Below are 27,782 nucleotides of genomic sequence, written 5' to 3' on the forward strand. Positions count from 1 at the left end.
GGAAGACGTTCTGTCTTCCAAATGATCTCTTCACTGCCATATCTCCTTCCCTGGCGTTCAGAAAGAATACATGTCCCAAGCATCTGACTCCATTGGGCAGCTTGCAAATCTCAATTACAGCACGTAACAAACAAGGCAGCGGGCCAAGTCCCACTGTGGTGTACAGAGCATGAGTTCTGCTCAGACAAATGAGCCTCTTTGTACAGGAGCTTAATTTGGCCCAGCGAGAGAGAAGCTGGGTCAGACTGGCAGGATCAGTCTCCCCCATGGAAAATGGAAGTGGAAAGTAAGCCATTTTTTACAGAAAAATGTCTTATCATAATACTGGAAACTCAAGCATAAACAGTTTGAGTAAACTTTTTCAGATTTCAACCAAATACAAAACTATTTGTTGTGGGGGTCTGGGTCTTTTTCTCAAGAGAAAGCCCTTTTTCTTCACAAGAAACAGTGTTTTTCTCTCAAAAATGTGCCTAGCTGGAAAGTAAATTTTTTTAGCACATAAACTTTTCCAATTGAATCATTATTTTTTTGGCCAGCTGGTCCCTGGTCCCTTTTCAGTCCTTATTTTAAACACCAGCTTGCAGAAAGCCGGACACACTGCCAGCGAGGACTGCAGCCTGGGGGTCAAGGGGAAAACGGGGGGTCCCAGGAATTTGCTCGGATGATGCGGCAGCAGCTTTGCCGGGATGTTGGTTACTCACAATCTTTCCGCGTGGCTGCGTCGGGAAGCGGCGCGGCGAGGCTGAGGGTGCTCGACACGCTGGTGCTCGCGCTGTCCAGGCTGCTGCCGAGGTGTAACCGTCTCATGTGTCGCACGACCGCCGTGGCGTTAAACGCTTGCTGGAGACGAAAAAAAAAGGGAAAAAGAAAGAATAAAAAAAACGGAGGGTGGGAGGTTTATTTCTGCACCTCTCCCGGCTGCTCAGAGTTGTCAGAAGTGAATGAGACCATCATCTTTTAACTCTTTCCCAATTTCTAGTTTCTGAGCCAGAAACAGCAATACCAGAGAATCACAGAATCATTTTGGTTTGAAGAGACCTTCAAGATCATCAAGTCCAACTGTTAACCCAACTTCGACACTAAACCAAGTCCCTAAGAACCTCATCTGTACAACTTTTAAACACTTCCAGGGGTGGTGACTCCACCACTGCCCTGGGCAGCCTGTTCCAATGCCTGACAACCCTTTCCAAGAAGAAATGCTTCCTAATACCCAATCTGAACCTCCTCTGGCACCACTTGAGGGCATTTCCTCTCGTCCTATCACTTGTTACTTGGGAGAAGAGACCAACCCCCTCCATGCTCCAAGCTCCTTTCAGGCAGTTCAGAGATCAGAAGGTCTCCCCTCAGCTCCTGTTCTCCAGGTCAAACCCCCCAGGTCCCTCAGCTGCTCCCATCACACTCGTGCTCCAGACCCCTCACCAGCTCTGTTCCCCTCTCTGAACTCAACCCAGCACCCCAAGGTCTTTTCTGGCATGAGGAGCCCAAAACTGACCACAGGATTTGAGGTGCGGCCTCATCAGTGCTGAGTACAGGGGGACAGTCACTACCCTAGTCCTGCTATATATTACCTATATGAAATCATATGCATTTCTGCCCTGGTCCTGCTCCACATTGTTCCTTCTAGCACCCGGGATGTGGCAGCCCACAAGGAAAGTTGTATTTGACACATTGTTCCCTGCACTGACACACCGGGTGTCTGCATTGCTTCATGTCCCCCTGCAATGCTGACCCCAACTCCATGTATAACCACGGCTGCTTCAGCTATGAGCAGCCCCAGTCCCATCTCTCATGCATGACATTGATATACTTGGTTCATAGCATCCTCTATAAAAGGCTGTGAAGGGTCATGTAACCCCAGTGTGGACCATTTTAAGCAAAACTTTGGGCCACAAAAGCACTAGAACACTGAAAGGGTGAACTTATGGCTGTCACATTAACAGAGTCATGCATCTAAGCACCATCTCTGAGGATGGGTCACTTACTCTCCATTTGCTTTTTGCGAAGTTCTTCCGGATCTGGGCGCTGACTGACTCGTGGATGTTTTTGCTGAGCGCTGTATCACCGGCGATCCTGAAACAGACAGACAAGACAAGTTTTAGGAGATGTTTTGCTCTCTTTGAATACTCTTTCATCTTCTCCTGGCTGGTCCAAGGTCTGATTCCTCCTGCAGTGGTGAATCATAGAATCATTTTGGTGGGAAAAGACCTTCAAGATCATCAAGTCCAACTGTTAACCCAATGCTGTCAAGTCCAACTCTAAACCACAGCCCCGAGAACCTCACCTATGTATCTCTTAACGAACTCCTGAGAAGATTTCATTCACACAAAGGCTCAAACTTCCCATTGCTGTCTCTGCTGGCAGCAGTGGTGGAAAATCTGGGGCAATAAAAGCAAGTGTAGATAAGCCTTGTAGGTCTGGCAGCTACAAAGAGGTACAACCTTATTTTGTTGGTGCGCGGCTGCTTTCTATCACCATTACAGCCCCAGAAGAAAACATTCTACCTTTTTTTTTTCCCCTTTACATCTGAAGATTTAACATCAACAGGCTGAGTCTACTTTTAGCCTCAACTGTGCAGCAGCTCCCAGAGCCACTCCAACCTGTCTAATTCCTGTTTGCACTAGAGATTTTCCTGCCACCCTGCAATGTACATAGCCATTTATCATGATTTAGGTAGATTTACAGTAAAGCAGATACAGGGATGCTCGTTCAAGCAGCACAGGCTGCACAAATAGATTAGGCTGAAAAACACTCAACCTAAGAACTTAACTGATCTTGCACAGTTTCTTGAACAGATAAAGACACAATCAAATCTCCAGTAAACATAATTATTTTGCGGGAATTTTATTGATTCTTTTAACTTCTCAAGACATGAAATCTGTTGGAAGAGTAGGCACCATAGGGAACTGATGTTGGGCCATATGCTGGAGTAATTAGTGCTGTCTAATGCAGGTGAAGCCAGGGAACAGCTATTGCTTCCTACGTTGTATGTGATGTTCTCAGAAATAATTATTTTAGCCACAATGTAGAGACCCATTAGCAGTTAAAAAATATATGAAATGGAAGAATCCATCAAGCCCAGAGCCTCCCAGTCTGGAGACCTCCGATAAAATAATCAGAGTCTGGGGGACTCAGCAGCCATGTAGTCCTTCCCCCTACCCCAGCTGTCAAAACAATTTTGACACATATTTGGCTAAGCAACCCTTAAAGATCTCCAAAAGATGGAGACAACCTATTCCAGTGCCCTACTGCCTCCCAGAAGACACGGAAAATAGTTTATTCCCTTTGTCTTTGAAGCATCCTTTCACATATTTGAAGACTGTTATCATGTCTTCTCTCTGTCTTCTCTTCTTCTCTCTAGACTAAACAAACTGATTCTTTCACTGTTTTTTCATAACTCATATTTTCTAATCCTCTGATCTAGTGAGCTTCTCTGGACTTTCTCCAGCGATTCCGCATCTTCCTCAGAGGGCGGTACCCGAAGCGTTCAGAGTTTTCCAACTAAGGCAGCAGAATGGCAGCACCTCTTTGTGTTTCTTAGAGGATGAAACTCTGCTTACATAGGCCAGCCTGCTGTTTCCATTTATGTGACCCATGAATTGGAGACATTCATTTTGCCCAGGTTGTTCCAAACCATAACCATACTCTTCAATGGACATGCAGCTTTTTCTGCCTTCGTGTCAATGGCACACCTAAGAAGTGCTCTCTGGGACTATTCTCCTCTGAATTGCTCCCCTCCTTCTTGCTGGCAACACTTACCCAAGATGTGAGAGAACTGAGATGAACTACTTGCTTTTGGGAGTAAGATGAGAGACTAAATCCCCATCTCCCAAGAGCAGAGAGTCACCAATCCCATCCTGTTGCAACTAAGCTAATCTATATTCAGTTACTGAAGAGTCCTGGAGCCAGGAGAATCATGGGCAGGAAGATGCAGGGTTCTTAAAACCCCTGACTTTGTCCTCTAGATGTTCCTGGAAAAACATGACTGACTTTAATCTCACACACCAAACTGCTGAGTATCTGTATAAGGATTCAGCAGAATGCTAAGTTATGTGTGTCGACTGTACTGCAGCAGTGGTATTTGTCCACCTCCACTGGGAAGGGCAGTTGGCTGAATGCCACCACCACATGACCTGTAACTCAAATAGACAGAAGAACTGGTACTGTGACAAAAACATGGCTTGCAGATGACACCTGACATCCTCTCTTGGGTCCCCACACTACTGATGGAGAAGAGGAGGTGTTTGACTGAGAACTGGAAGATCTTTAAATCTTTCTCTGAAGAGGATTCCTTCTGATCACCTCTCCCACTGACAGAGAGACAAGTTGGTCTGGATTTCCCACCGGGGCCAGGTGGCTAAAAGTTTGGTAAGGCAGCATCCAGGTTAAGCAGCGTGTTCACTGTTCCACCCTCTGTCCCTCACAGGCAATACTGCTGGGCTCAGCACAGACCCTGATGGACTCCATACAGTATATACTCCCAGATGGACACAGATCCCACCTGTCCTTGCACCCACCACACACTGCAGTTCCTGTATTTCTCTAGCATGAAATCATCGTGTGAAATAGCTCCTATAGCTTTACCACAGCCAAACCTACCTGACCCAAACGACATATCTGGCAGTTATGCCCACTCTGAGAAGGTCCAGAGCTTTCAATACGATAGTTGATGGCTCTTTAACACCTTTTGTTCCCCTCTGTGGCTGTTCTCAGGTATGCACTTTGGTTGATGCTGACCATCCCATCTCCTACACCTGTTAGGGGAGCAGTAGGGGCAGGAACCCTGGTCAATAAACAGGGTCCTCAGCCAAACAAGCTCCCCAGGCCCAGAGAAGCTTCTGGACCATGCTTGCAAAGGCCACAGCTCAGACATGACCTGACCATAAAATGGGGCCCCTGCCAAAGACCCCCTTTGGGGTCTTCTTGGAGCAGTGGGACTACGGTTGAAGTTCTCCTCTTAGAGTGTGACACCATCTAAGGAGACTTCCCCAGACTGAGACCCCTCACCGCCTCCTTGATGAAAGACTCTTTCTCTTGGATATATCCTTGAATGAGTCCTTGCTCCCTACTCTCAGCAAGCGATTATTTCTTCTGGGTACCGTTGAGTGAAAGAGGCTTCTCTTCTGAGTGAGTATGTGCATCCTGTGGATCATCATTCTTGTGTGGTCATATGGTAATAATATCCCCAACTGGTATATCAAACCTGCAGTTCATTAGATGTTCTCAGAGTGCTGTCTGATTTTGGATTACACTCCTGTTTTTCACTGGTTTCTATCACTTGGTTTAGGTCTGTTGGTTGTGTTTAGTTTCAGTTGCAAATTAAACTTGGTTTACACTTATTTGGTTGGAGTTGTTTTGAGGTGCCTCTGTGACAACATAACACCAAGTATCCCTATGAAGAGATGACCCAGAAGCATGAGAAGACTCAGGACTTGTTACAGAATCACAGAATGGCTGGGGTTGGAAGAGACCTCTGGAGATGACCCAGTCCAACCCACCTGCTAAAGCAGCTTCACCAGAGCAGATCACACAGGAAGGTGTCCATGTGGGTTTTGAATGTCTCCAGAGAAGGAGACTCCACAACCTCTTTGGGCAGCCAATTACGATGGGACAAGGGGTAATGATTTTAAACTAAAGGGTGGGAGATCCAGGTCAGACATGAGGAGTAAATTTTTTACAATGAGGGTGGTGAAACACTGTCCCAGGTTGCCCAGAGAGGTGGTGGATGAACCATCCCTGGAGACATCCCAGGCCAGGCTGGACAAGGCTCTGAGCAACCTGATCTGGGTGAAGATGTCCCTGTTCATGGCAGGGGTGGCACTGGATGAGCTTTGAAGGTCCCTTCCAACCCAAAGTGTTCTATGATTCTATGACTCCAGCTGTGTAGCCTGCCCTGCACAACTCATCAGCTCAGGTGCACAGCTGTGTGCAGATGTGCATCCATCCTCCTTGCACCCACTCAGTCTTTTGGTTGAGACAGGCCCTATGGTCACTTCAAAATGTCATAAGCACACTTATCTGTCCAAGGACACCTCCTCAGGAGGACACATCTCCTCAACATGTGCCAGCTGGGAGCACTGACCATCGTACTACAGATCTGCAGAAGAAAACTATGCCAAACACTTAATGTGTAGACAGCTACAAGTCAAAATATCCATTCAGTAACTGATCAAAAAGACCAAGCTGCGAAAATTACATTTGCAAAGATCATTTTTCCTCTGAAGCTAACAAAGCATTTTGCTTTATGAACAAGTTTTGTTAACAAGCTGCATAAGCACAGATCATGTTTCCCTCTTGTCAAATTTTATTTTGGAAACATGGGCAGAACAAGTTCTTGGGGTATGATACCCTTGCCAGCTATTCCAGAAGATCTTTCTTGCCAGCCTCCACAAGGACTTGCAAATGCATTTTTGCTATATGAAACTTTTCATTTGGTGCATAGCTCATACAGGCTATTTTTTTTTTTTTTTTGGGGTTTAGGGATCATTTTCTGAAATGCTGGTGGTTTCAATAAAGAACTGCTGGTTCCACTAGTTCACAAACTGTCTTCTACCACCACTAATTCTATGTTAACTGTGTAGTTCTGGTAATTCCAGAAAAAGTCTTGGTATTTGGGTGTTTCTCAATCAGGGAGGATAGTAGTCATTTACTTTACAAGGTGATGGACAGTGTGAAGCCTCAAACGATACAGTGATGGGGACCATCTAAGGTCTCTTCAGTAGCCACAGCACCTTGCAGATGCTAGTTTTCAATGAAAGCAAAATAACAACAGTGTTTGGGCTAATTTAATGGAGCAGAAGCTGTTCAAACATGTGCTGGTATGCCGAACGGTGTGGCTTAAAATGCAGCCTTGGCTGCCAAAACTGAGGGTGGAATCATTCCCCAAACCTCCTCTGAACAACTGCCTTGTTAAGAGTGCAGTGCTGTAACACAAGCACTCTGCCTTTATACTGTATTTTGCTCTTGGAGGATCTTGAAACTTTTACAAAACACTCATGGCGTTATAGTGTTTATAGTATAGTTTTACCTCGAGGAGAACGAAAGGATGTTAACATCCGTTCTCTGGTGGTGTTGTGCTGGAGATGTGGTGGTTTAAGGACACGGGTGGAGGTGGGCAGGTAGAACTCATATTTTATACAGTCAAATGTTGGAGTTTGAAAAATGAGATAAGTTTTTGGGTGCACAAACTCACCCTGAGGTGGTTATCGTGAATGTCATCACATCTATACTGAATGTATTTAATCACAATCTTTAGTTCCCATGATAAAGAAATAATGCATGAAATTTAACAGACCTACTGCTTTTAGAGAACTCTGTGATTGCCCTTCCACCTTTCCCTAACTCTCCAAGTCCACGGGCTATAAACCATGTTTCTCTTCCTTTTAGGACAAAAATACCTTAGTCACTTTCTTTCTTCCTCCCTCCCCTGCACAACATACCCTTCTCCTACAGGAATCAGCTCCATTTCCCCTGAGAAAGGGCCACCTTCTGTTTCAGAGACGATCGGACTGATGCAGATCTAGTCAAATCCTGAACTATATTTCTTGGCTTTGCAGTTAACTTACTTCTTTTCACCAACTATAGCACTTGGCCCAGTAAAAGATATTACTTCTACATACCACACACATATACAAAAAAGAAAATTAAAGAAATCAGAATAATATGTGATCTGTTATCATGCTGAGCATCAAACAAAACTGAGCAAAGACTGATTAGTTTAACTGGAACCTGGCTTTTCTCTTGAGGTCCCTGTTTTGCAGCACCTGAAAGGAGCTTCATCCTGACAATGGTTTGGGGAACTTAGTGCTGAAGCTGGTTTTACATCCAGTTGTAAATATGTAAGCGTCTCAATACACAGAATTGGATACTAAGGGCCACAATCTGACAACTCTCCATCACAAATGCTTCCACCGAAGATAAGAAGGGTATTTCTCATGAATAACCATAACAAATCTGGCTCTGTACATGAGAAAAATCTAATCTAATGATCAAACATTGTTTCATAGCATCCAATTTATTTTAGCTCTTTATCTGGGTTCAAAGCTATCACAGCAATTTATCTGGCCACAGCACTTCTAAGCTTTGAGAGGAATCTCCAACAAAGACAAAACCAGTAAATTTCCTTTTGGATGTTTTTTGCTAGCATACTGCAAGCATATGTCTCCTGCACCCTCCCTGCCCATGATGGCAGGCAATGTCTTTCATCTACCATTATTTTCTGAACCTTCATACTGAAGGCAGCCAAATCAAACGCTGTGCTGGCCAAACAGTGCTTGGAAACACTATTGAGTACGATGACAGGAAATATGGAGTTAGTTGAAGGATCATAACTCTTCTATACACACACACACATATATATACACACATACACGCATGCATATAAATATACACACACTCACATACCGTATCAGTGATGCTTAAAAATAAATAGAGTGCGGGGAAAAACTCGATAAGAGTTTGATTTAATGTTGTAAACATCAGGAGTTGCATTCAGGGAGCCCTTTTCACACTTCAAACAACATGGTCTGAGAACTGAGCTCTTTGTAAACCATGTCCTTTCCCTGGGTGGAAATTATTATCTGGCTCCCACTCTCTGGCACATAATAAACGCTCAGGGTCATGGTCACAATTTGCTGAGGCTCAGTCCTTGCCAAAGTTCTGTGATTCTCGGCGTCGGTGGGGATGGATGTGGGCATGACCCAAGTATCTCTCTCCCTTTGCGCGAATGGCGGGGAAAGGCCACGGCCACACTCATACCCATGGACACTGGTGTCTAATTTAGGTGCCACAACCTCCATCTCCCCTATACAGTCTATACAGGGAGGCAACACATAAATTTAATTTAGGTGTCCCCAGTTGTCTCCGATGCCATAACCAGCTTCAGCACACAGCTCTAAATGATATTTAAGGAACCTTGGGAAATGTGTGACAGAGCAAATAAATTCACGGCACGCCTTCCAACTCCTATAGTAGCTTCCTGACTGTTGCACCTTCTCCTCGGCCCTCTGAGGACTGTTTTCTTTCCCTCTGGCCCAAGTCCAGAGGCTGAATTTGGGGCTGCAGGATCTGGCTTGACCCAATGGGGAGCTCAGTGTGATCCTGTAGCTGGGAAAAAACAGGTCCTCAGGTTTCTGCTGCTCGCCCTCAATCACTGCAGCCCCAGCAACTGCCCTGAACAGGATGTGCGTTCTGACGTGGCAATATATTTAATAAACTTAATTGCTGTCATTAATACAGGCTAGGGAAACATTAAAATCTATCAAGCTGCAGCAAAATTACCCCACTCTTTTGTTGCCTTCATTTTCCGTGTTCTTTTTGAAAAATCACAGTGGAACAACTAAGCAGAACATTTCAGCTTTGCAACACACCATAAACTGTGCAAACCTGAGTGAAAGATATGCTATAAAATAAATAACTTAGTCACCTGTATATTAAGCTGGAGAAACCTGCATAAATGGACAGATTGTACAGGCTGGGGTGTAATCATTATACCAACAAGTCTTGCATATTGTACTGTTTCAGCTACCATACTTCACTGCAATTATGAGCCTCCTTTTCTGCCAACTCTAGTTTAACATACCGTCCCCCTGCCAAGGCCATTTGATTATAAATAGCAAAACGTCACGTAAATGCAGGCATGTGGGGAGCAGATACAGCATAGAAAAGTGGGCCATTGGGAAGAAGTATTTACTTTTTTTAGGGTCTGATCCTGTACAAACATTTAGTCATGTGAATAGCTGGCTATTCTTGAGCAGTTTCCCGAAATTCAAGGAGATTATTAACCTTAAAGGCACAAATGTAATATCTTGCAAGGTCCAGTTCTTGCAAGCCTTGTTTGGAAGTTTTTAATAAAAACATGTTAATTGAAGTAAGAGGTATATTTTGGAATCAGTTTCTTCTTCACAAATATTATATATTGGAACAACGAAATTTCATGGCCAGGTAGCCATCTCATGCATAGTTAACTGTTTTATCACAATCAGATTACAACATATGTGTTAAGTACTCATGATTTGATAGATTTCTTCCTAATTTGTGGCTGATCCAAATGATCTGATACTACAGGGGCAGATTTCACAGCAGGAAGAAAAATGGAAACCTGGTAAATGTTGCTATATGGAGCCACTTCATCGTAAATATTATATACCATTACCTACTTCAAAGGGGAAGGGAGATGCAACAGATATCACGGCTAGAATGAGAAGAAAAGCAGTAAATACCTCATTATTTCCTGGCATAAGCAATCTGGGAAGAAAATTGTTTTTCAGCAATGGCTCAGCAAGAGAAGATCCTGCCACTAACCCTGAAATAATGGATAATATCTGTGTGAGTAGCCTCAACCATCAAAAAAGCTATTTCAGTAGCGTTTATCACTTCAGGATCCGAACCCTCCAAAAAAATCACTGTACTACCCTCTGGAGAGATCCATAACTGCAACATTGATGTTACAGGAAGCTTTGAAGAGCAAGGAGGAATGAGATATCGTTTTGCTCAGTTCACTGGGGAAGACAGAGGTAGATCTTTGGAAACCTCCGTGCTTTGCTTTCACTGTACAACCGTCCTGTAAACCACTGGCACACACTGTCTCTATGTCGAAGGGAGGTGGATTTGGGATGTGGGTTGGAAACATGGTGAATGTTTTAACCCCCCCAAACGTGGTGCCATTTGCATGTCTGACACCTCAAAGGCTGACCCTGAGCTGTGCTTTACATGGTGGGGAGGTAGCCCTGCAAATGAACCGCTGCCTCGCAAGGTCAGCCTGGCAGAAGATTTGATTCTGAAGAAAAGTATCAAAGATTCTGCAGTGGCTTCTAAGTTTCCATTGGCCCCTGGCCATGACATGCAAAAGAAAAAAAAAAGGGGAAAAAAAAAGCAATGAAAACACTTTTTATCATTTTGTTCCTTTATGAGGGCCCAAAATCTGTGTGTGTTACAAGTGCCACGTTTCTTTGTAGCACTCCAGCAACCAACACAGATGTATTGGAGCCAAGAGCTGGATGATTATGCTTTGTGTATCTTGGACGCGCGACTTTGGAAAATCTGCCTCTCAGTTATACAAATGGTCACCTAATTCTCTGCTGGGAGTTGCATTCCCATTGTTTATTCTGTATTTCTAATATTGACTTTCGTAACTTCTTTAATTCCTTGAGGCTCAGGTCAGTATCACTTAGATTTTCTTCTTTCCAGCTCAAAAAAGCTGCATTTCGTTTCCCAAATTTCCTTTTTCTCACTCAGACAAAACAGTTATTGATGGGACACTGGGAGAAGGGCAGGCCCAGGTCCTTGCTTCTCCTTATCTCTCATTTGTATTGATTCCAGCCACTGATGCGTCTAAAAAACATCTGTACATTTTTCTCATTGTCATTGGCATGGAGGATGAAAAGCAAGAATCTTGCTTTTCTCAATGACCGAAATTGCCTTCTGCATCTCAAGCCTTTCCTAACACTTTTTAATTGTAAAAGCTGATCCTAAATCTTACCACTAGCCTGATCTGCAGTCAGACATTGGTACATCATTCCCACTGTGAAGAAATCAGTGCCATTTCACTGTGTTTCTACCACTTTTCTAGTCATAACTTACTCAACACCTTCATGAGAGCCAAATTATTCATTAACAATGGGGGTAATTTATCAGCCTGTGTACCAGTAAAACTTGATCAGCAAGAAAGCCAGAATGGTAAAAACCTTTGAAAGGATTTACTTTCCATCTAGCCCCAGGACCCAGAGCAGCAGTGAGATGACACAAACCACTAGAAGTCAGAGAAAGGAGCGGAAAAACCTTGAGGCCAAACTGAAGCCATTTGTTCTGGAGTTACAGCTGAACGTTTTACTCTGCTTTGAAATTTAACATGATTTTAAGCTGGGTAGCAAGTTCTGTCAGTTCAGAGCTAGAACGGTCAAGGAGCATGTCCAAAACACCTCTGCTGAGAAGACAGAGATGACCATGGCCTCACTGATGAAGCTCCCCAGCCTTAGAGGGATGCAGAGTCCATCCACCCAGCAAATGTCTCCAACTCCCAGCAGAAAGCAGTGCTACCTTCAAACTTACAACTTCTATGCCCGTGCTTTTCTTACCATACATTTTAGACTCAACTACACCACTCGAGGTTGACCCCTGAGCGCAAATTGCATCACCAGGATGGTTTTGAGGTCCATCAAGCTGTAGAGTTAGTTATGACACTGGCCCAGTTGCTCCTCTGAGTGGCTAGGGAAGCTCACAAAAAACTTCTGGTCCACTGCAAATGCACAACCTAATGCTCCTGTCCAGACAGATCTCCAGAAACAGCAAGAGGAAATGGTATTTGTAGTAATTCTGATAGCATAAAACACAATCTAATGCACACCTGGGCTGAAAATATCCTGCTGTTGACTCCTTTCTGTTGCAGCTGTTTCAACAACCAAAATAATACCTTGCCTGATATATAATGATCCTTCCCCTAAAAGACTTACATCCAAAGGCCATTTTTGGGTGCAGTTGGTAGTGAGGGGTGATGTGCAGTCACTCAGGGTTGGCCAAAAGTCCATGAGCCACTCTTGTTTCACCTACATAATCCTTGGGTAATGTTGGTGAAGTCATCCATGTGCAAAGGCATTATCTCATTTAAAGCACTTAACAAAGGTCTAAATTAAGAATACAGTGAGAGCAGGTATTTTTCTGTACGCACTGCAGAGAGATAACAGTGCTGTAGCCAATTCAGACTCAGCTGCTCCCTCTCTAGAGTTCCTGCCTCTTCCATTCAACTAGAAAGGGTAAACGCCATGTGAAACCAGCTCCTTACTGCAAGCAGATGGACTGTCATCTGTGAAGCACAGATGAGGACCTCCTGCTTCAAGGGATGCTCTTAAGTGCTCTGATGTTACTTTGGCAAGGACCTTATGAGCAGGTCGATACCCAGATTTCTGCACACCTGCAAAATTTGAGCTTTTGCCCCAAAATATGATTTCTGGGTTGAATAGTTTTGGCATATCCCACTGCTGCTCTGCAGGTAACACACATGATTCAGCATTTCACCTTATACAGACACCCAAAAGGCTCGTGCATGAGGTTAAAGTCTGACACGGTTTTCCAGGAAAATCTGGAGGACAAAGGCAGTGGTTGCAAGAATAAGAGCACAGAGTTAGTAGAGATTAGTACATTATGTGAGAAAAAACACACTTCTACCCATGAATGTAAACCAGGGTTCTGTGTCCTGAGGGTTTCACACAGCAGTGACTTGCTTACCAAGGGTGCCGTGCTGCTTGCTCACAGGTGTATCTTTTATTAGGGTCCTTCTCCATCAAGTTCCGAATGAAGTCTTTAGCTGTAAAAAAATAAAAAAATAAAGAATAATTTAAAGCAATCGAGTTGATGCCCAGTTCTGGTGCAGGATGATCAGCCAACAGCATTGACCAGGCTGCCAAGTGCCATCTGGCCACAGCACCAGAAAATGGCCCTGGGTCATTTGTCGTTTATTGATATAGATATAACTGAAGTGACTTAGGACTAAATCCAAGGTGTTTAGTGTAGCAGATGAAAGCTGAAGGCATCTACTCCTGCAGGTATGGATAATTCAGAGCCAGCAGGGTTCAAGCCTGCCAGCTCCCTGGTCAGCCAAGTGCCTCTGATCATCTTAGTGGTCTGAATATGGCCACATCTGTTGGAGATGCTGGTAAACCAAGTGGGAAAGGCAAGGAGGAGGTGAGATGCTACAGTAAGAGGAGCTTCTCATTGCTGACTCCAAGCAATCACACACATGGACAGCTGTGAGGACATGTTGTGTATTTAAAAACAAGTTACTGAGGAAAATGGACTCCCTTGGGAATGAGGTAGTGTGTTCTTAATTGACACTATAATGGAGGGAAGGGAGATTGCAGCATGGCGTGCATCCAGTAGTTTCAGGACAGAGTAGCTGAAGGAGCCACAGCAAAGCCAAATATGGCAGGAAAATCTTTGTACTGATTTAGGTGATGTACTTTCCGCCAAAATGCAAAGGGGTCTGCCAACAGACCTTCGTATTTTCTCAGAAAACCCTTATGAGCTTAAAAAAAGCTTCTCATCACATATATTTTTAAGAAATCCATCACAGTGATGTCTGGACCACAGATGGAAGCAGCATGAAATGTTGTTCTATGTGGAGATAACAGGGCATATAATCATCTTTCAAATAAAACACTGCTTTTTATATCTCTCCTGCCTTAATCAGTAGGGCTAATGAATCAGAAAACTTCATTTCTGTCTGATAAAATGTTCCTAGATCTCATTTCTCCTCCTGCGTGAAACAGCAGATGTTCCCCCACGTTGGCCAGAGCAAGGACAGGGAGCTTGTGTGGCCTCTTGGACACCACCCAGCACATCCGTGACACACTCAGGGTGTGACACATGTCCCTGCTCCCACCTATAGACACTGATGTTGGGAGATCTTGAGCCGTGCTGGAGACAGAAGCCTTAAAGCACATTTGATGGTACCAGGGTAATATATCTGCCTCTCTAGAGCTATGGATTAAATGGCTTCTTCACTGGGTGGGGAAGTGGGTGAGCATGTGGGCGGCTGTCTGGATCCAACCGTGTGGACAGTGCTTCCAGATTCTGAATCTGCTTACTCGCCTCATTTGGAAGCCATTAATTTCTTGGGTTTGTCTTTGCTGTATACACTGCAGACTCGCTCTGGACCTGCAGTACAGTTTTAGTAACACAGCTGAACTCCCTTCTTATTATTAGTGACACATAAAACATCTGTATTTTATTTGGATATGATGAAGTTAAGCTGCTTTGTCTTCCTGGGACAGTCTTCTGCTGTTTTCGTCTTCTGTCCCAGCTATGTTTTAGTGCTGTGTGACTGGATAAACTGGTGCTTAATTTGCTCTCCTGCAGAAATAACCTCCTGTAATTATTTGAGCTAAAATAAATGCACATTCCCAATGGTTTTCAGTTAAAAGGAGGGTGCATTCTCATGCCCAGTGAAGGACATCTGCTACACGCAGGCATGCATGCAAAGTTGTTGCAATTAAATGAGCAGTAGCTTCTTACCAGACTCAGAGATGTCATCCCAATATGGAGAGTCAAACTCATACTCCGCCTTGAGGATCTGCTCAAAGAGTTTGGAGTCATTTTCGTCATAGAAAGGGGGATACCCACAGAGCCTGATGGAGAACAAGAAAATAGACACATGACCCTTGGACCTGCCTCAGCCAAGAAGGTGAGGAAGAAAGAGGGAGAAGAAGGAGAAACTCTTGTTTAAGACATGCCCTAATTAGTTTTGAAGCAGGCAAGCACTACTATGAGAGAAATTTGTTCATGGGCATGTAAACTATTTCTGGAGATTTGCACCGTCCAGGACAAAGAGGAATTCTGCGTGGAAACGCAGCGCTATTGATCCTACACTGACTGAGGCAGATATCCTGGCCTCCCTCCGCATGCTTTTGGGTGTTTAGCCAGAGGAATAGTTTTATTAACCAGCCATGAGCCTTTCCATCCTCTCCTGTACATGCGCTAAGAAAAGTTTTCATGGGCTACACCCTATGCCCACAGAGCACCCGTCCCCCTCATGCCTCAGCACAACCATTCAGGAGTCCTCTCCATACTGGTTTCACTGCTCTCATGGTCCTTCTGGACTGTTCTCACCCAACACCTTACACAAAGCACTTACACTGGCTTTACTCTCTCACAGATGGAGGAGAGGTTGTGCAGTGCTCTGTGGGCACCACAGAGCCCCAAGAACTAAGGACACACAAGAGGTGATGCCACCTGCATGGCATCAGGAATGGCTTTGAGCACACCTTTTGGTCTCTATCTCATGCAAGAGGCCGCAGCTCTATTGCAAGGTTTGTTGTACATCTGGAGGGCCACCGGCCACCCGCATGGACCTCTTCTCCAGCACAATGGGGAGGAAGTGCTGGTGTAAATCAGGACAAGGAGCCCCACAGAGCTGTCCAGGCAGAGGGCAGGATGCATCTGCAGGTTGTGCTGGGTTCTGCGTCCCTGGGCACAATGAGGAGGACACCTGTGAGTCACTCCACCACTTCAGCAGAGCCTGCATAGGGACCTGCTGCTGTTGCAGAGAAGCACAGAGATCATCTCCCTTTCTCACTTCTGCAAGTGATTTTGCTGCCCACATCAAATACCCTACTTTGCCTAGGCTAACAACAGTCCTGCCCTGTTTTCGGTATTTATAATCAGACTTCTCGGAAAGCCTATCCCCAGGACAAGCAAGACATTAAACATTATTTGCCTAGATTGAGTTAAAACACCCAGGGTGCAGCCTCCCAGTGCTGCAGACACCTGGACAGTCACCCTACCGAGTCAGGGCTCCTCCAGCCCTGCAGACACTGGCCATGGGAAATAACACATCTGGCCCTGCGTTCAGCAAATGCAGTGACAAAACTCACATGTCAGAGATCCCTCGGGTCCACCCAATGCTGCACGCAGTAGTCTGTCCCTCTCCATGAAGACATGCTGGCAAAGATGCCCCTTCTTCAGGTTTTAATACCAATGTCGCAACCTCTGAGGCTGGTCAAAAGTTTTAGCAAATCCATCCTGCTCACAGTTAAACAGGCCTTTCTGCCTCTATCGTCTCTACATAGAGATGTCCCAATCTTTTCCTCTTACCTTTAGTCTACAGTGTAAATTACTGTTTCACATACTTTGCCTATATTGCAATGGTCTTTTTCCTACAGTTTTCTTAAGCCCTGAGTCAATCAAGCTCAATAAAGCATTTAATTAGAGAAAGATGGCCATTATAAACAGGCTGAAGATCTAGCTGAAACACTACCCTGTAGCAACACCAGAGAAAGGGTGAGGGGGAACCGTAAGAAATTAAATACTCGAGTTATTTATAATCCAAAGCCAGCCGGCTGCCCTGGAGGTTATTTGAACCAACTCAACACTTGAGGGTGAAAGGAGCAATGTTTTTGTCAGCTCTGAAGAGCCAGCATGCTTGACAAATAATTTAAATGCTGAGTGAGATGTTGATCTGCGTCAGATCCATACTGACCTGGAAAAGCTCTATTGAAATCTGCAGCATTATAATGAATCCGTTGTGGTTCAACTGAATCAGAAATCTCTCCCTTTATCTTGCAAAGCAGCTGCTCCAGTCCTCATTTGTGTCCCACTGGCTGACTGCCATTATCAAAAGTAAGTCAGATAACCCCATGCCAGACAAGGATTTATGTTCAGAGCAGGATGGTATGTGCTTGTGTATGAGGCTCAATGCCGCAACTCCTATGTGAAACCCTGAGGTGCAAGTGGCGCATGAGAAGGGCCATTAGAAGAGGTGCATTTAAGCAAATGCCAAAAAGCCATTGTGTACCAAGATAATCAAGGAAAAACATCTCACAACCTAATGCAGAAACTGGATCACAACGAGGATCCAGCTCTACAGGTATCTATGAATTCATTTCTTCAATTGAATAAATATCAGTGCTCAGCTCCCACATCTTTTTTGGGGGGTGATGCACACAAACTGATTGTCAACTTCCTCCTCTTTTGTCACAACCTCTCAAGACTTTGGGTGCTTTACCGAGGGGTTTGGAAAGGCTGGAGCTGACAGCACCAGCACTGCAATTGTTAGAATGGCCACTGAGGTAGAGATGGAGGAAAATGTCTCCATTGCTCTGTCCCTCTTCCCTGAGGGACATATTGGGCTCTGTATAACGAGCCTGACAGCCCTTCATTAATTTCTTGCCTTCCTCAGCACTTAAACAAAACCAAACTGCTCCAATAAAGCATTTTAAGGTGAGCAGACAGCGCTGTGCATGCTGAGGAGCTGGCAGGCTGCTCCAGAGAGAGAAATAACTCTCTTAAAATGTGCACTGTACTAATTAGCTTGGCAAAGGAACAAGAGCACAAGTTCGGACTGCTGTGATTTATACGCGCTCGTGGCAGCAAGAGGTAGGAGCAAACTGCTGAGGAGCACAGAGCTGGAGGGCTATAACCCTGCAAGGTGGGGGAGCAGAAAGACACAAACACTAGCAAGAGACCCAGCCTCTTTCAGTCCCTTTGCTACTCACATCCAGCTCTTTCCCGGCTCCTCTGCATGGCTGGGCTATTTACGCTTTTGGGGTATTTACACTTTTGGGGTATATACCTCTGTGTCTGGGAGGTCACTGCAGCCCATTGCAGGGGCTGGGAAGGCTGATGCATGAGGAGAGTCAGTGTCACGCAGGACGATGTCAGGACTTCCCGGAGCTGGGCACAGGGCAGAAAACAGTGTCTTTTGGCACTGCTAGCGAGAGCCTGAGAAGTGTTAGTGACCATTAATATTCATGGACAGGAACATGGGTCCCTCACAATAGGAAAGACCTTGAGGTGCTGGAGTGAGTTGAGAGAAGGGAACGGAGCTGGTGAGGGGCTGGAGCGCAAGTGTGATGGGAGCGGCTGAGGGACCTGGGGGGTTCAGCCTGGAGAACAGGAGCTGAGGGGAGACCTTCTGATCTCTGAACTGCCTGAAAGGAGCTTGGAGCATGGAGAGGGTTGGTCTCTTCTCCCAAGCAACAAATGACAGAACAAGAGGAAATGGCCTCAGGTTGCGCCACAGGAGGTTTAGATTGGAAATGAGGAAAAATTTCTTCACAGAAAGGGTTGTCAGGCATTGGAACAGGCTGCCCAGGGCAGTGGTGGAGTCGCCATCCCTGGAGGTGTTTAAAAGATGCATAGATGAGGTTCTTAGGAACATGGTTTAGTGCTAGATGTTTGTACTTGATGATCTTGAAGGTCTCTTCCAACCAAAATGATTCTATGATCCTGTTCTATGATCCCTCCAAACCTGAGAGTGGGCTGAGGTCAGGGCAAGGGCTGATCTTGGCTGGGCCAGGGACGGCAATAAACCTCCTGCAAGGGGGGACCCAAGGATGTTCCTCCAGGAGGCAAATCACTGAGAACCTGTAACTGAAAGCATGTGAGAAAGGAACAAGCTCCTTAGGACAGCGGAGGTGGCTTGTGTGAGGGGAACACCAGGGCATCCCGGCACAGGTCCTCCTGTGGGAGGCCAAAATATTGACTGTTTTGCTGTCTTTTCCCTTAAAATCAGACTATAGGAAGATGCAGAAGTCTTAACATTGCTTTAACATTTTAAGATTACTGGCCTTGCAGTAAGGGATGGGAAAGCCCCAGTAAATTAGTCTATCAGGCAATTTATGGCTAGAGGAAATCTTGCTGGACTTCCAGCAACTGGGCCACCTTCCAAAATCCATAATAAGTTTGTATTTAATTCTTAGAGAATCAAAATCCCATCAACTTGATTTCCATCTGCTGGGACATTTCTGTGTGAAAAAAATGACCCCACTATCAGAGGTTCTGCTGCTTTTCTTCAGATGTGCAGAAATACAAAAATAACTCTTCTGTCTTCAATGTGAAAAAATCCTGAATTGTCCTGGGGGAGCTTCAGGCAGCTCTTAGTTGTCATCGTTTTCTCGCAGTTTCACCAAGTAAAAGGTTTTTAGAATTATTTAGCAACCTTATCACATCAGCAACAGATTTTTCCTTATCTCCTATTCCCAGTCTTGCCTTAAAAAGAATGGGACACAGATAATGAAAACACAGGTGGATGTACAAAAGAAAGATATTGCCAGAAGTCATTTCCAGAAGCCATCAGGAGAACACAAGGGAAATACCAAGAACATCATCTCCTCAACAGGCAGAAAAAGCAGACACCTGGCAAGCTCTTGTTACATCTTATGGGTAATATTAAAGGCTAAATAGACCATTTGCATGGTCAGTGTACAGCCTGTAACACCAGAGATACTGTGGTTAGTTTTGCAAACAGTTTTATAGTGAGATTAGAGCAAAGAATTCAGTAAGCGCTCAAAGACCTGACATGTATGGTGTGGGAAGTCATTCAAGCGCTATTTATAGGGATAAACACATGTATTTCTTCTTATTTTGGGAACAGACCCACAAACTGGTTGACATTGGTGCCCTCATGAAACTGTGGACAAGGACATATTAGCATGGGGAATAAAAAATGAATTAAGAAGCCATGAGGAGCAATCATTTGGGGTTGTTTTCCCAGTGTTTAACTGTGTTATCCTCAGCAATCCAACATGCCCTTGTACATTTTGCCACGACTAATTCTCCTTCCAGCACTAAACAAGTAAATTATTCCCCACTGTCTTGCTTTGGTTTGTGTGTGATGCTGAGAGGATGAGATGACCGAACAGCTTTGCCCAACACATGACTCCAGGATGATGGTGGAAACTTTTTCTGGCATAGAATGCTTTGTGCTGTCCCTGGTTAATCCTTCCACACAAACATCATTGATGATTTAATGCACGCCCACTTGAAAATAAAAAACAACCCAGCAGCAACGAAGTACAGCAAAGAATGACCCAAGATTTACCTCCAGATACTTGTTGCATATAAATAACAATAAAAACCCCAGTAATGCCATTATCCTACCAGTGAACAGAATCAGAAGAAAATTTGGTGCAAAATGTGTTCAGCCAAGTGCAGAAGAGACAGGAGGTGTTGAGTATGAATAACAGGGGCTGAGGCAGAGCATTCCATGGCCCTGGATGCTTTTCCAGCTTTGGAACATGATCTTCTATTTTTTGCGTATTTTAACTTAATCTTCATTATATCAGGTATGCATGAGATCAGTATTTTAGCTCCCCAAGCCTTTCTAACTCCTCCTGTGACCCAGACAGGTCCAAAATCCAGCTGCTGGGAATCCAGTGAAGTTTTTTTGCTCTTCTTATACTTAATGTTTTAAAGTTGAACACAAATCAAAACCACCTTGTGATAAGTAGTAAGCTGAACTCAACAGCGAGGCTGTTTCAAATTGAGAAATGTTGCAACTGGAATAACAGGAAATTTCAGGCTGCTAAAATTAGTTTGTGTGAATAATGACTTCTCATGCAAAACAGGTTTTGATAAAAACTCCGCTGGTGCAGCCTCTACAATCTGGCTGTCATTAACAAGAAGCATTAGAGACTGGCACTGAAACAAAGGTATTCTTTCCTAAGACATCCTTCACCTTGCATATCACAAAACCAAATATTTGTCTGGAGCATCGGTGCCACAGAAACAGTTTGTTCTTCCAGTGTCATAAACTGAAGGCTCTCATGTTAGACTGAGCTTATGTCTGGAGGCCCTCAAACCACTTGCAGTAATAATAGCTCAAGGCATCTATAATTTATGCCTGGCTTCTGTGTTGGATTCCCTTGAGTTTCCGTTTTCTTAAATGACAACAGTCTGTTCATAGCGGCTGTGAGGATTCATGGGAGAGGTGGGGAAGTGATGGATGCAGGATGATGTGCTTGGATCACCCTGTGCATAATTTTGTCTCTGACTGGTTTGGGCACGTGCAAGTAGCTTCCAGTGGAGCTGGAAATGGCATATGCAGATGGGTGTGGTGACATATTGGAATTAATAACTCCTGCCCAGGGTGGGATTAACTGCCAGCACAGCACCAGGGTGGCTATGCTGCTGGTGCGTGTGGCATCTCAATGTCATGCCACACTCTGCTACCTCTGATGATGTGTCACTGCTGAGATAGCCAACCTAGATCTTAAACCTGTGCCCATCGTTGGTGGTATCAAACACCTCAGCAGAGTTACTTCCTACCATCCCAGGGAAGGACCTCTCTTCCTCTCTGTCTTGACTGTACCCCAGACATCCACCTTCTTATGAGGCCACATTTGCAGCTTCTGGCTATTCCTGGAAGCAAGGATGAGATCCAGTTCAAGACTGGGACAGGTGAGATGTCAGTTTCTGAGCTCCCATCGCAGTCAACAGAGATGGAGTCAACGGAGACAGGAAGGGGATGCAAATGAACCGTAAAGCAGATGAAACCCTACTGTGAAGGAAGGGGTCTAAAGCACGAAGCAGGGTGTGATCCAGTAGCTGCAGCAAAGGTATCTGGTGCTATTTGACACAATCCATGGTCTCCTGCTTGGCTTCCATCTGTCACTCCAGAAGGAAGGTCTCTGCAGTGTGTTATACCTGCCAAATCCGTGTGAATGCCCCCAAAACCTCAGCAAGGCACTAAGTGTGTAAGTTTAGGCAACTGAACAACACATCCCAGTGAAATTTCATAGAATGTCCTGAGTTGGAAGGAACACACAAGGATCATCAAGTCCAACTCCTGTCCCTGCACAGGACAACCCCACAGTTCACACCATGTGTCTGAGGGTGTTGTCCAGTCTCTTCTTGAACACTGCCAGGCTTGGGGCTGTGACACCTCCCTGGGGAGCCTGTTCCAGTGTCCAGCACCTCTGGGTGAAGAACCTTTTCCTAATGTCCAACCTGAACCTTCCCTGGCACATCTTCCTGCCACTCCCTCGGGTTCTGTCATCTTTCACCAGAGAGAAGAGCTCAGTGCCTGCTCCTCCTCCTCCCTTGTGATGAAGCAGGAGCCACCATGAGGTCTCTCCTTGGTCTCCTCTCCTCCAGGCTGGACAAACCAAGTGACCTCTTGCACTGACCCCGGCTGGGTGGAGGTGCCCACACACAGAGCCCATTGCCGCTGGAGAAGCTGTCAAGCGCACAGGACCATGTCCCCAGCTGGCAGGTACACCATGGGGCTATGAGGGGCTGGACCATCCTGCAGCCACAGCTCCAGACCAGGTGAGACACTGTGACTGACACAGCACCAAGCACCTGTGTGAGGGTGACCAAAGTGAGCCCTAGAGTGCTGCTGACTGTCACAGGAGCTGAAAGACGTTGCTCACATGCAGAAACATTCAAGGAGGTGGTTTGATCTCAGACTCAATCCCACCCAAGCAGTAACAGTCTGGCAAACACATTACCAAGCTCCTTCTACAACAACACATTATTGCCGTTTGTTTTGGCTGTACATAATACAAATCAACTCCTTATAACATGAAGCACAGAAACACTGAAAAGGTTTCCTTGTCCTGCAAACAGGAATTCACAAAACCGATTTAAGCATTCAGGGTTGGGAATTCCCTGTATAGCAAATGGGAAATTTAGATTTGAGGAGTGTATATGCCTTGTTTGACAAGCCCAGCACACGCTGATTTGGAAATCAGAGCAGGAAAAAACTGAGCTGAACCTTGCCGAAAGAGCAGCCTTGCTTAGGAATGGGGGAGGATTACGGACAAGATCGAAATCTTCCACCTGTCAAAGATGTGTTCATGAACTGGGTGTGGAAGACACACTATTTAGCATTGTCTCACCCATATTACTCACCAAGGCACATAAAAATAACAAGTGAAATAACAACAGGTCCGCCAGCAAAAAAGACCTTTGGTGCATGAGCCATAGTTGAATGGGACTAAAAGCTTGGAGGAAAGTAGAGCCAAGTTTTTCTCCAGGCAATCAGGATGCAACAGCTCACAGTCCTCCTGTGGGCTGCCAGATGGAGACGCATTTTCATGGTGGATATTTGACAATGAAGTGAACCTAGGCCGTGGCCAAGCCTGGAAGTGAGGCGGCGTACTGCTGTCTCGCACCTGTGCCCTCCTTCTTCCTGCTCTCTGAAGCTGGTACTCTAGAAAGAACTACAAAAGCACCAGAACAGACTCTACCCAATCGCCCTGCCATTGCTGGCAAGGATTGATAATGTCAAAGAATCCAGTCTTTAGGCCTTCCATGCGCAGGTCTGCTTGTGGAAAATTGTAATTTTTGGTCAGCACATACCATCCTTGTCTAAATGAGCAGTAGGGAATGACATGTGAAGCAGTCTCTGAGGTATTTTGGCATGTCTGCTGCCTTCCTCATTGCTGTAGCATATCCTGCTGGGCTTTGCCACAAAAGCAGAATCAGCACTGTTGATTTTTGCTTTGCTACATGAAAGCTTTTTGCATCCTGCTACTGATGGTTGATCCAAGATAAATCCATCCCCCTGCAAAGTTTTGTACTCAACAAGTTTTCACATAGTCATGTAGATTGGAAAGCTAGTCATAAAGCTCATGTTTTTAGGCAGGACTCTCTTTTTTTATAAATAAATAAACACACATGCAAATAAATAGAGCCTTCCTATGCTATCTTAATATAAAAAAAACATTTCGGATAGCATATAACTTATGCTCAAGATTAAATGAAAATGCAAAGAATGAACACTGCACAGGGTGGATAATACAGCAATGAGGTTTGTCCTGGCAAAAATAGTTCTACTACACCATCAAATAGATATTCACACTGACAAGCCATGGAATGCTTGCATAAGGAGAAAGGGAACAAAGTCGGAATGCTATAACGCTGTGCCTCATTGAGGCTGCTTTTTCCTTCAGTCTTGTGTAACTGTGACAGTTGTGTAAAAGGGAAAATTTTCTTAAAAAAGGGAAAGCACTGGTAATGCTGGTGTGCAAAGACATTTGTTTCTGCAGCAAACAGCTACACAGCAGCTCTGTGCTCTCTTACACAAAAGGAACAGGCTTGTTGTGCTCTGTCTGGTCGCCCTGAGTCAGCCCATGGTGAAAGCCTGACCTCTTCTCGAAGACCCACACAAATAGCTCCTGCTCCAGAGTCTGCCAAGCTGTACAGATGCAACCCACGCAATTATTATTTGCATGACGTGCATGGACCCACAGACTCAAGCCCTGAGCACAGACAACCTCATCAAGACAGGTCCCTAAGCTACAGGGCAGCTTGTTCCAGTGCTCTGGCACCCTCAAAGTAAAGAAGTTTATCCTCATATTCAGAGGGAACCTCCTGTGCTTCAGTCTGTGCCCGTTGCCCCTTATCCTATTATTGGGCAACACTGAAAAGAGTCTGATCTCATCCTTGAGATATTTATAAACACTGATGAGATCCCCCCTCAGCTTCTCTTCTCCAGGCTGAACAGCCCCAGCTCTCTCAATCTCTCCTCACAAGAAAGGTGCTCGAGACGCCTCATCATCTTTGTAGCCCAGTTCACAGGCAACAACTTCTGCAGTTCGTTCTCGATCCAAATATCAGCAGTGACTTCATCTATTCCTGCACACAGAGCTGGATTGGGATGATGAAATGTTATGGGCATCCTTCTCCAGACAGCACTAATGACCCCTGATACCAGAGTGTCCCTGTGATCACAGTGGCCATGACAACTCTCCAATCCTTCCAAGTGTTGGTGGTGGTGCAGGAGGTGGCTTACCTACTTCCATAGCTAAAGCACTGAAGGCGCACCCACATCTGTTAATGGAGTATTGGCTGACCCTTTCATGGAGATAAGCCTGGATATAAGGAAAAACCTTTTCCCCATGTGGACAGTCAAGTAGTGGAACAGGTTTCCCACAGGCCTTGTGCAGTTTCTGTCTTTGGAAGATTTCAAGATCCAACTGAATAAAACCATAGGCAACCTAGTGTGACAACAAGAACACAAATTCCTGAGGTTCCCTCCAATCTAAATTATCCTATCAAGCCTTTGTGAAGAAGGGTGGCAAGTACTGAATGAGGGCAGACACTAAATCTCCATAAATATATGAGTTCTGAGATCTACCCACCACTTTGGAGAATGCACAAAAGTCCTGGTCCTGTAACTTTCTCAAGCAATTGATCCCCACTTCTTTGAGCAGCAATCTGCCCCATTAGATGAGCAAATCTCAGCCAAGAATGCAGAGGCTTAATGGCCTGTCAGAAGAGTAGACAGAACTGACATGGTCAGCTCACCCTGATGGTTGGATGTGTTGAGGAAAATGATCCATCATCTTCAGTAAAAATCTCAATACTTTGTATTATGTTTTGATAAGAATAAGTCACTGCAGCACATAAAAAGCTCTCTTATTTCCCTCTGTGCCCTCTCCAGGGAACAAAATATCATCATGGTGACACCTTGAGAGAGGTGGCCATTCAAGATATGTCCATGGGCATGATGCTGTCCTCTGTGGACATGGCCCAATTTGTTTCTTGTCAAAGCTAATCCGAGCAGGGGATTTAATAACTTCATTAATGTCACAATTTGGACAAGCCCATACTATCGCACACAGTGTAGTGCAGGTGGGAGCAAGGATTTTGGTTTTTGAAGGGTCCTGGTTAATTTCCTGTAACTTCTGCCAAAATTTCATCCTCTATGTAACTGGGAGGTGTCTGGGGTTCATGTCATTCTGGGTCACTAGTGTCACATACTAACTTTTTTTGGCTGAGACTAAGTGGGTAAATGCGTTGGGAGAGCATGTTGCAGGTCTCAAAGCTGCCTATGACTGAAAATCCAACAGATACTCACAGGATGTATGCGATGACCCCGATGGACCAGCAATCCACAGCTTTGCTGTAGGGTTTCTGGGCCAGCACTTCAGGAGCTGAAAATAAAAAGCCAAACAAGCACACATTACAAGACCAAACATTTCAATGTGGTCAAGAGGTAGGACCCTGAAGCTCCCTGAGACCTTGTGTTGCCCTCTACATACAGCCCTTGCATTTGCAAATATGCTGATGTTTCCTGAAGTGTGTATTCTCATAAAGCACGATGACTCCTAAAGTGGAGCAAATCCCTCATTTTCTGACCCCAAGGGCAGAAAACAAAGCCAAACACAGAAAAATGCATGAGAGGTGGAGGGCCATCACCTCCCTGCCAGAGGAACTTTAGGAGACTTGGAGGAAAACGAGGTCAAGCTTTGCACCGGTGCTGACGCACATTCACCCTGACAGCCTCACAGCTCCACTGCATCGCGCTGCCAAACCGGGGACTTCAAGAGGCATCTTGGAAAGTGCAGCGTGTCAGGGAGGTGAAAAGCTTCGTTTGCAGGAGAGGAAGGAGAGCTGTCACCACACCTCCCAGCAGCTGCCTTCCAAGGCCTGATGGATATCAGCGTTATTTGTCCTTCTGCCTCTGGGAACACAGATACCTCGGAGGGAGAACCAGAAAGTAGCAGGAATTGGACATATGCACAAAGGAGCCTCCTGCCTCTATAGTTTTCAGCCACCATAGCCTGAATGTTGCTAGAAGTAAGAGCCTGGACATTTCTTGAAACTCTTTGTGAGTCTGCTTTCCTATCTCTCTTTGTTTGGGAGCCTGGAGTATTATGTTTTCCCTGTTGGGAACTTTCAATGTAAATGCTTAAACCTAAATTTTAAAACCCTGTGACTCTAATCTTTTTCATGTAAAGAAGCTTTTACTTTTTTTTAAAAAAAGCAAAATAATGCAAGAAATCACTGATTGTGGCATTCCTAAAGCCACAGTGGGTTTTCAAAAGCACAGTATTTCCTCTGAGTCCTTTGGAGTTCAAATGCTGCAAAAAAATCATGAAGGGGCATATCCACCAAAAATATTTCTTTGGGGTTGCATCTTCCTCTGCTAGGAATCTTACCAACATCAAAGCAGTTAGTTTCTTGAAGAACAGTGATAAAAAATTGTGAAGCACATAAATGTATTAAAAGTTGAGCCTCACATTTAGTTGCTGCATATACTTTGGTGTACTGGTAAGGACTCTTCAAAGAGCTACCTTCTTAAGTTAAACAAGTCAACAAAACTAAGGTCAAAACAGCCAGCAGGGAAGGGAAAAGGAAGCAGTAATGAGAAACAGAAAAGACTTTCTGGTGCTTGGGTATGAGAGCTTATAGAAGGCACTGAAGGGAAAACAGCGCACGAGGCAGATGAGGACATCCAGGCTGCATTTCCACAAGCAGCAGAATGATGGAAAGGGTCAAGTCACATTGGGGCATGTTGTAAAAAGGAAGAAAATCCAGGGAAATGTCAGTAAAAATATAGCTGGCAGCCAGATTATGAAGACTCTTGAAGACTGGGATACACCCCAATCTGCAGCACAAGATAAATACTACCCCGATCTTCAAGTCATCCAGCAAGTTGGGATTCCAGCATGTATAAGAAATTAAAATGATGGTTCTGTTCCTATATTGTTTATCCTAAGACACTGTTGTAATGTATGAATAATCCAACACCTATCCACTACGTGCCAAAGGAAGCTTCCTTC

At 44.9% G+C, this 27,782-nt stretch overlaps 1 protein-coding gene across 5 annotated transcripts in view; it reads right to left on the reverse strand.

Moving 5' to 3' along the window:
• CAMK1D (calcium/calmodulin dependent protein kinase ID) overlaps nt 1-27,782 on the reverse strand; it is a 237,155-nt gene that overhangs the window by 11,330 nt on the left and 198,043 nt on the right. For all 5 annotated transcript variants that reach the window (XM_065049282.1, XM_021298229.2, XM_005510296.4 and 2 more), the window contains exons 6-10: nt 26,075-26,150; nt 15,004-15,116; nt 13,219-13,297; nt 1,983-2,070; nt 702-840 (exon numbers count right to left, since the gene is read on the reverse strand). In XM_065049282.1, coding sequence (XP_064905354.1) covers nt 702-840; nt 1,983-2,070; nt 13,219-13,297; nt 15,004-15,116; nt 26,075-26,150 — 495 coding nt within the window. The remainder of the gene's footprint in view (nt 1-701; nt 841-1,982; nt 2,071-13,218; nt 13,298-15,003; nt 15,117-26,074; nt 26,151-27,782) is intronic.

The sequence above is a fragment of the Columba livia genome, chromosome 1 (assembly GCF_036013475.1).
Source record: "Columba livia isolate bColLiv1 breed racing homer chromosome 1, bColLiv1.pat.W.v2, whole genome shotgun sequence".
NCBI classification, from domain to species: domain Eukaryota; kingdom Metazoa; phylum Chordata; class Aves; order Columbiformes; family Columbidae; genus Columba; species Columba livia.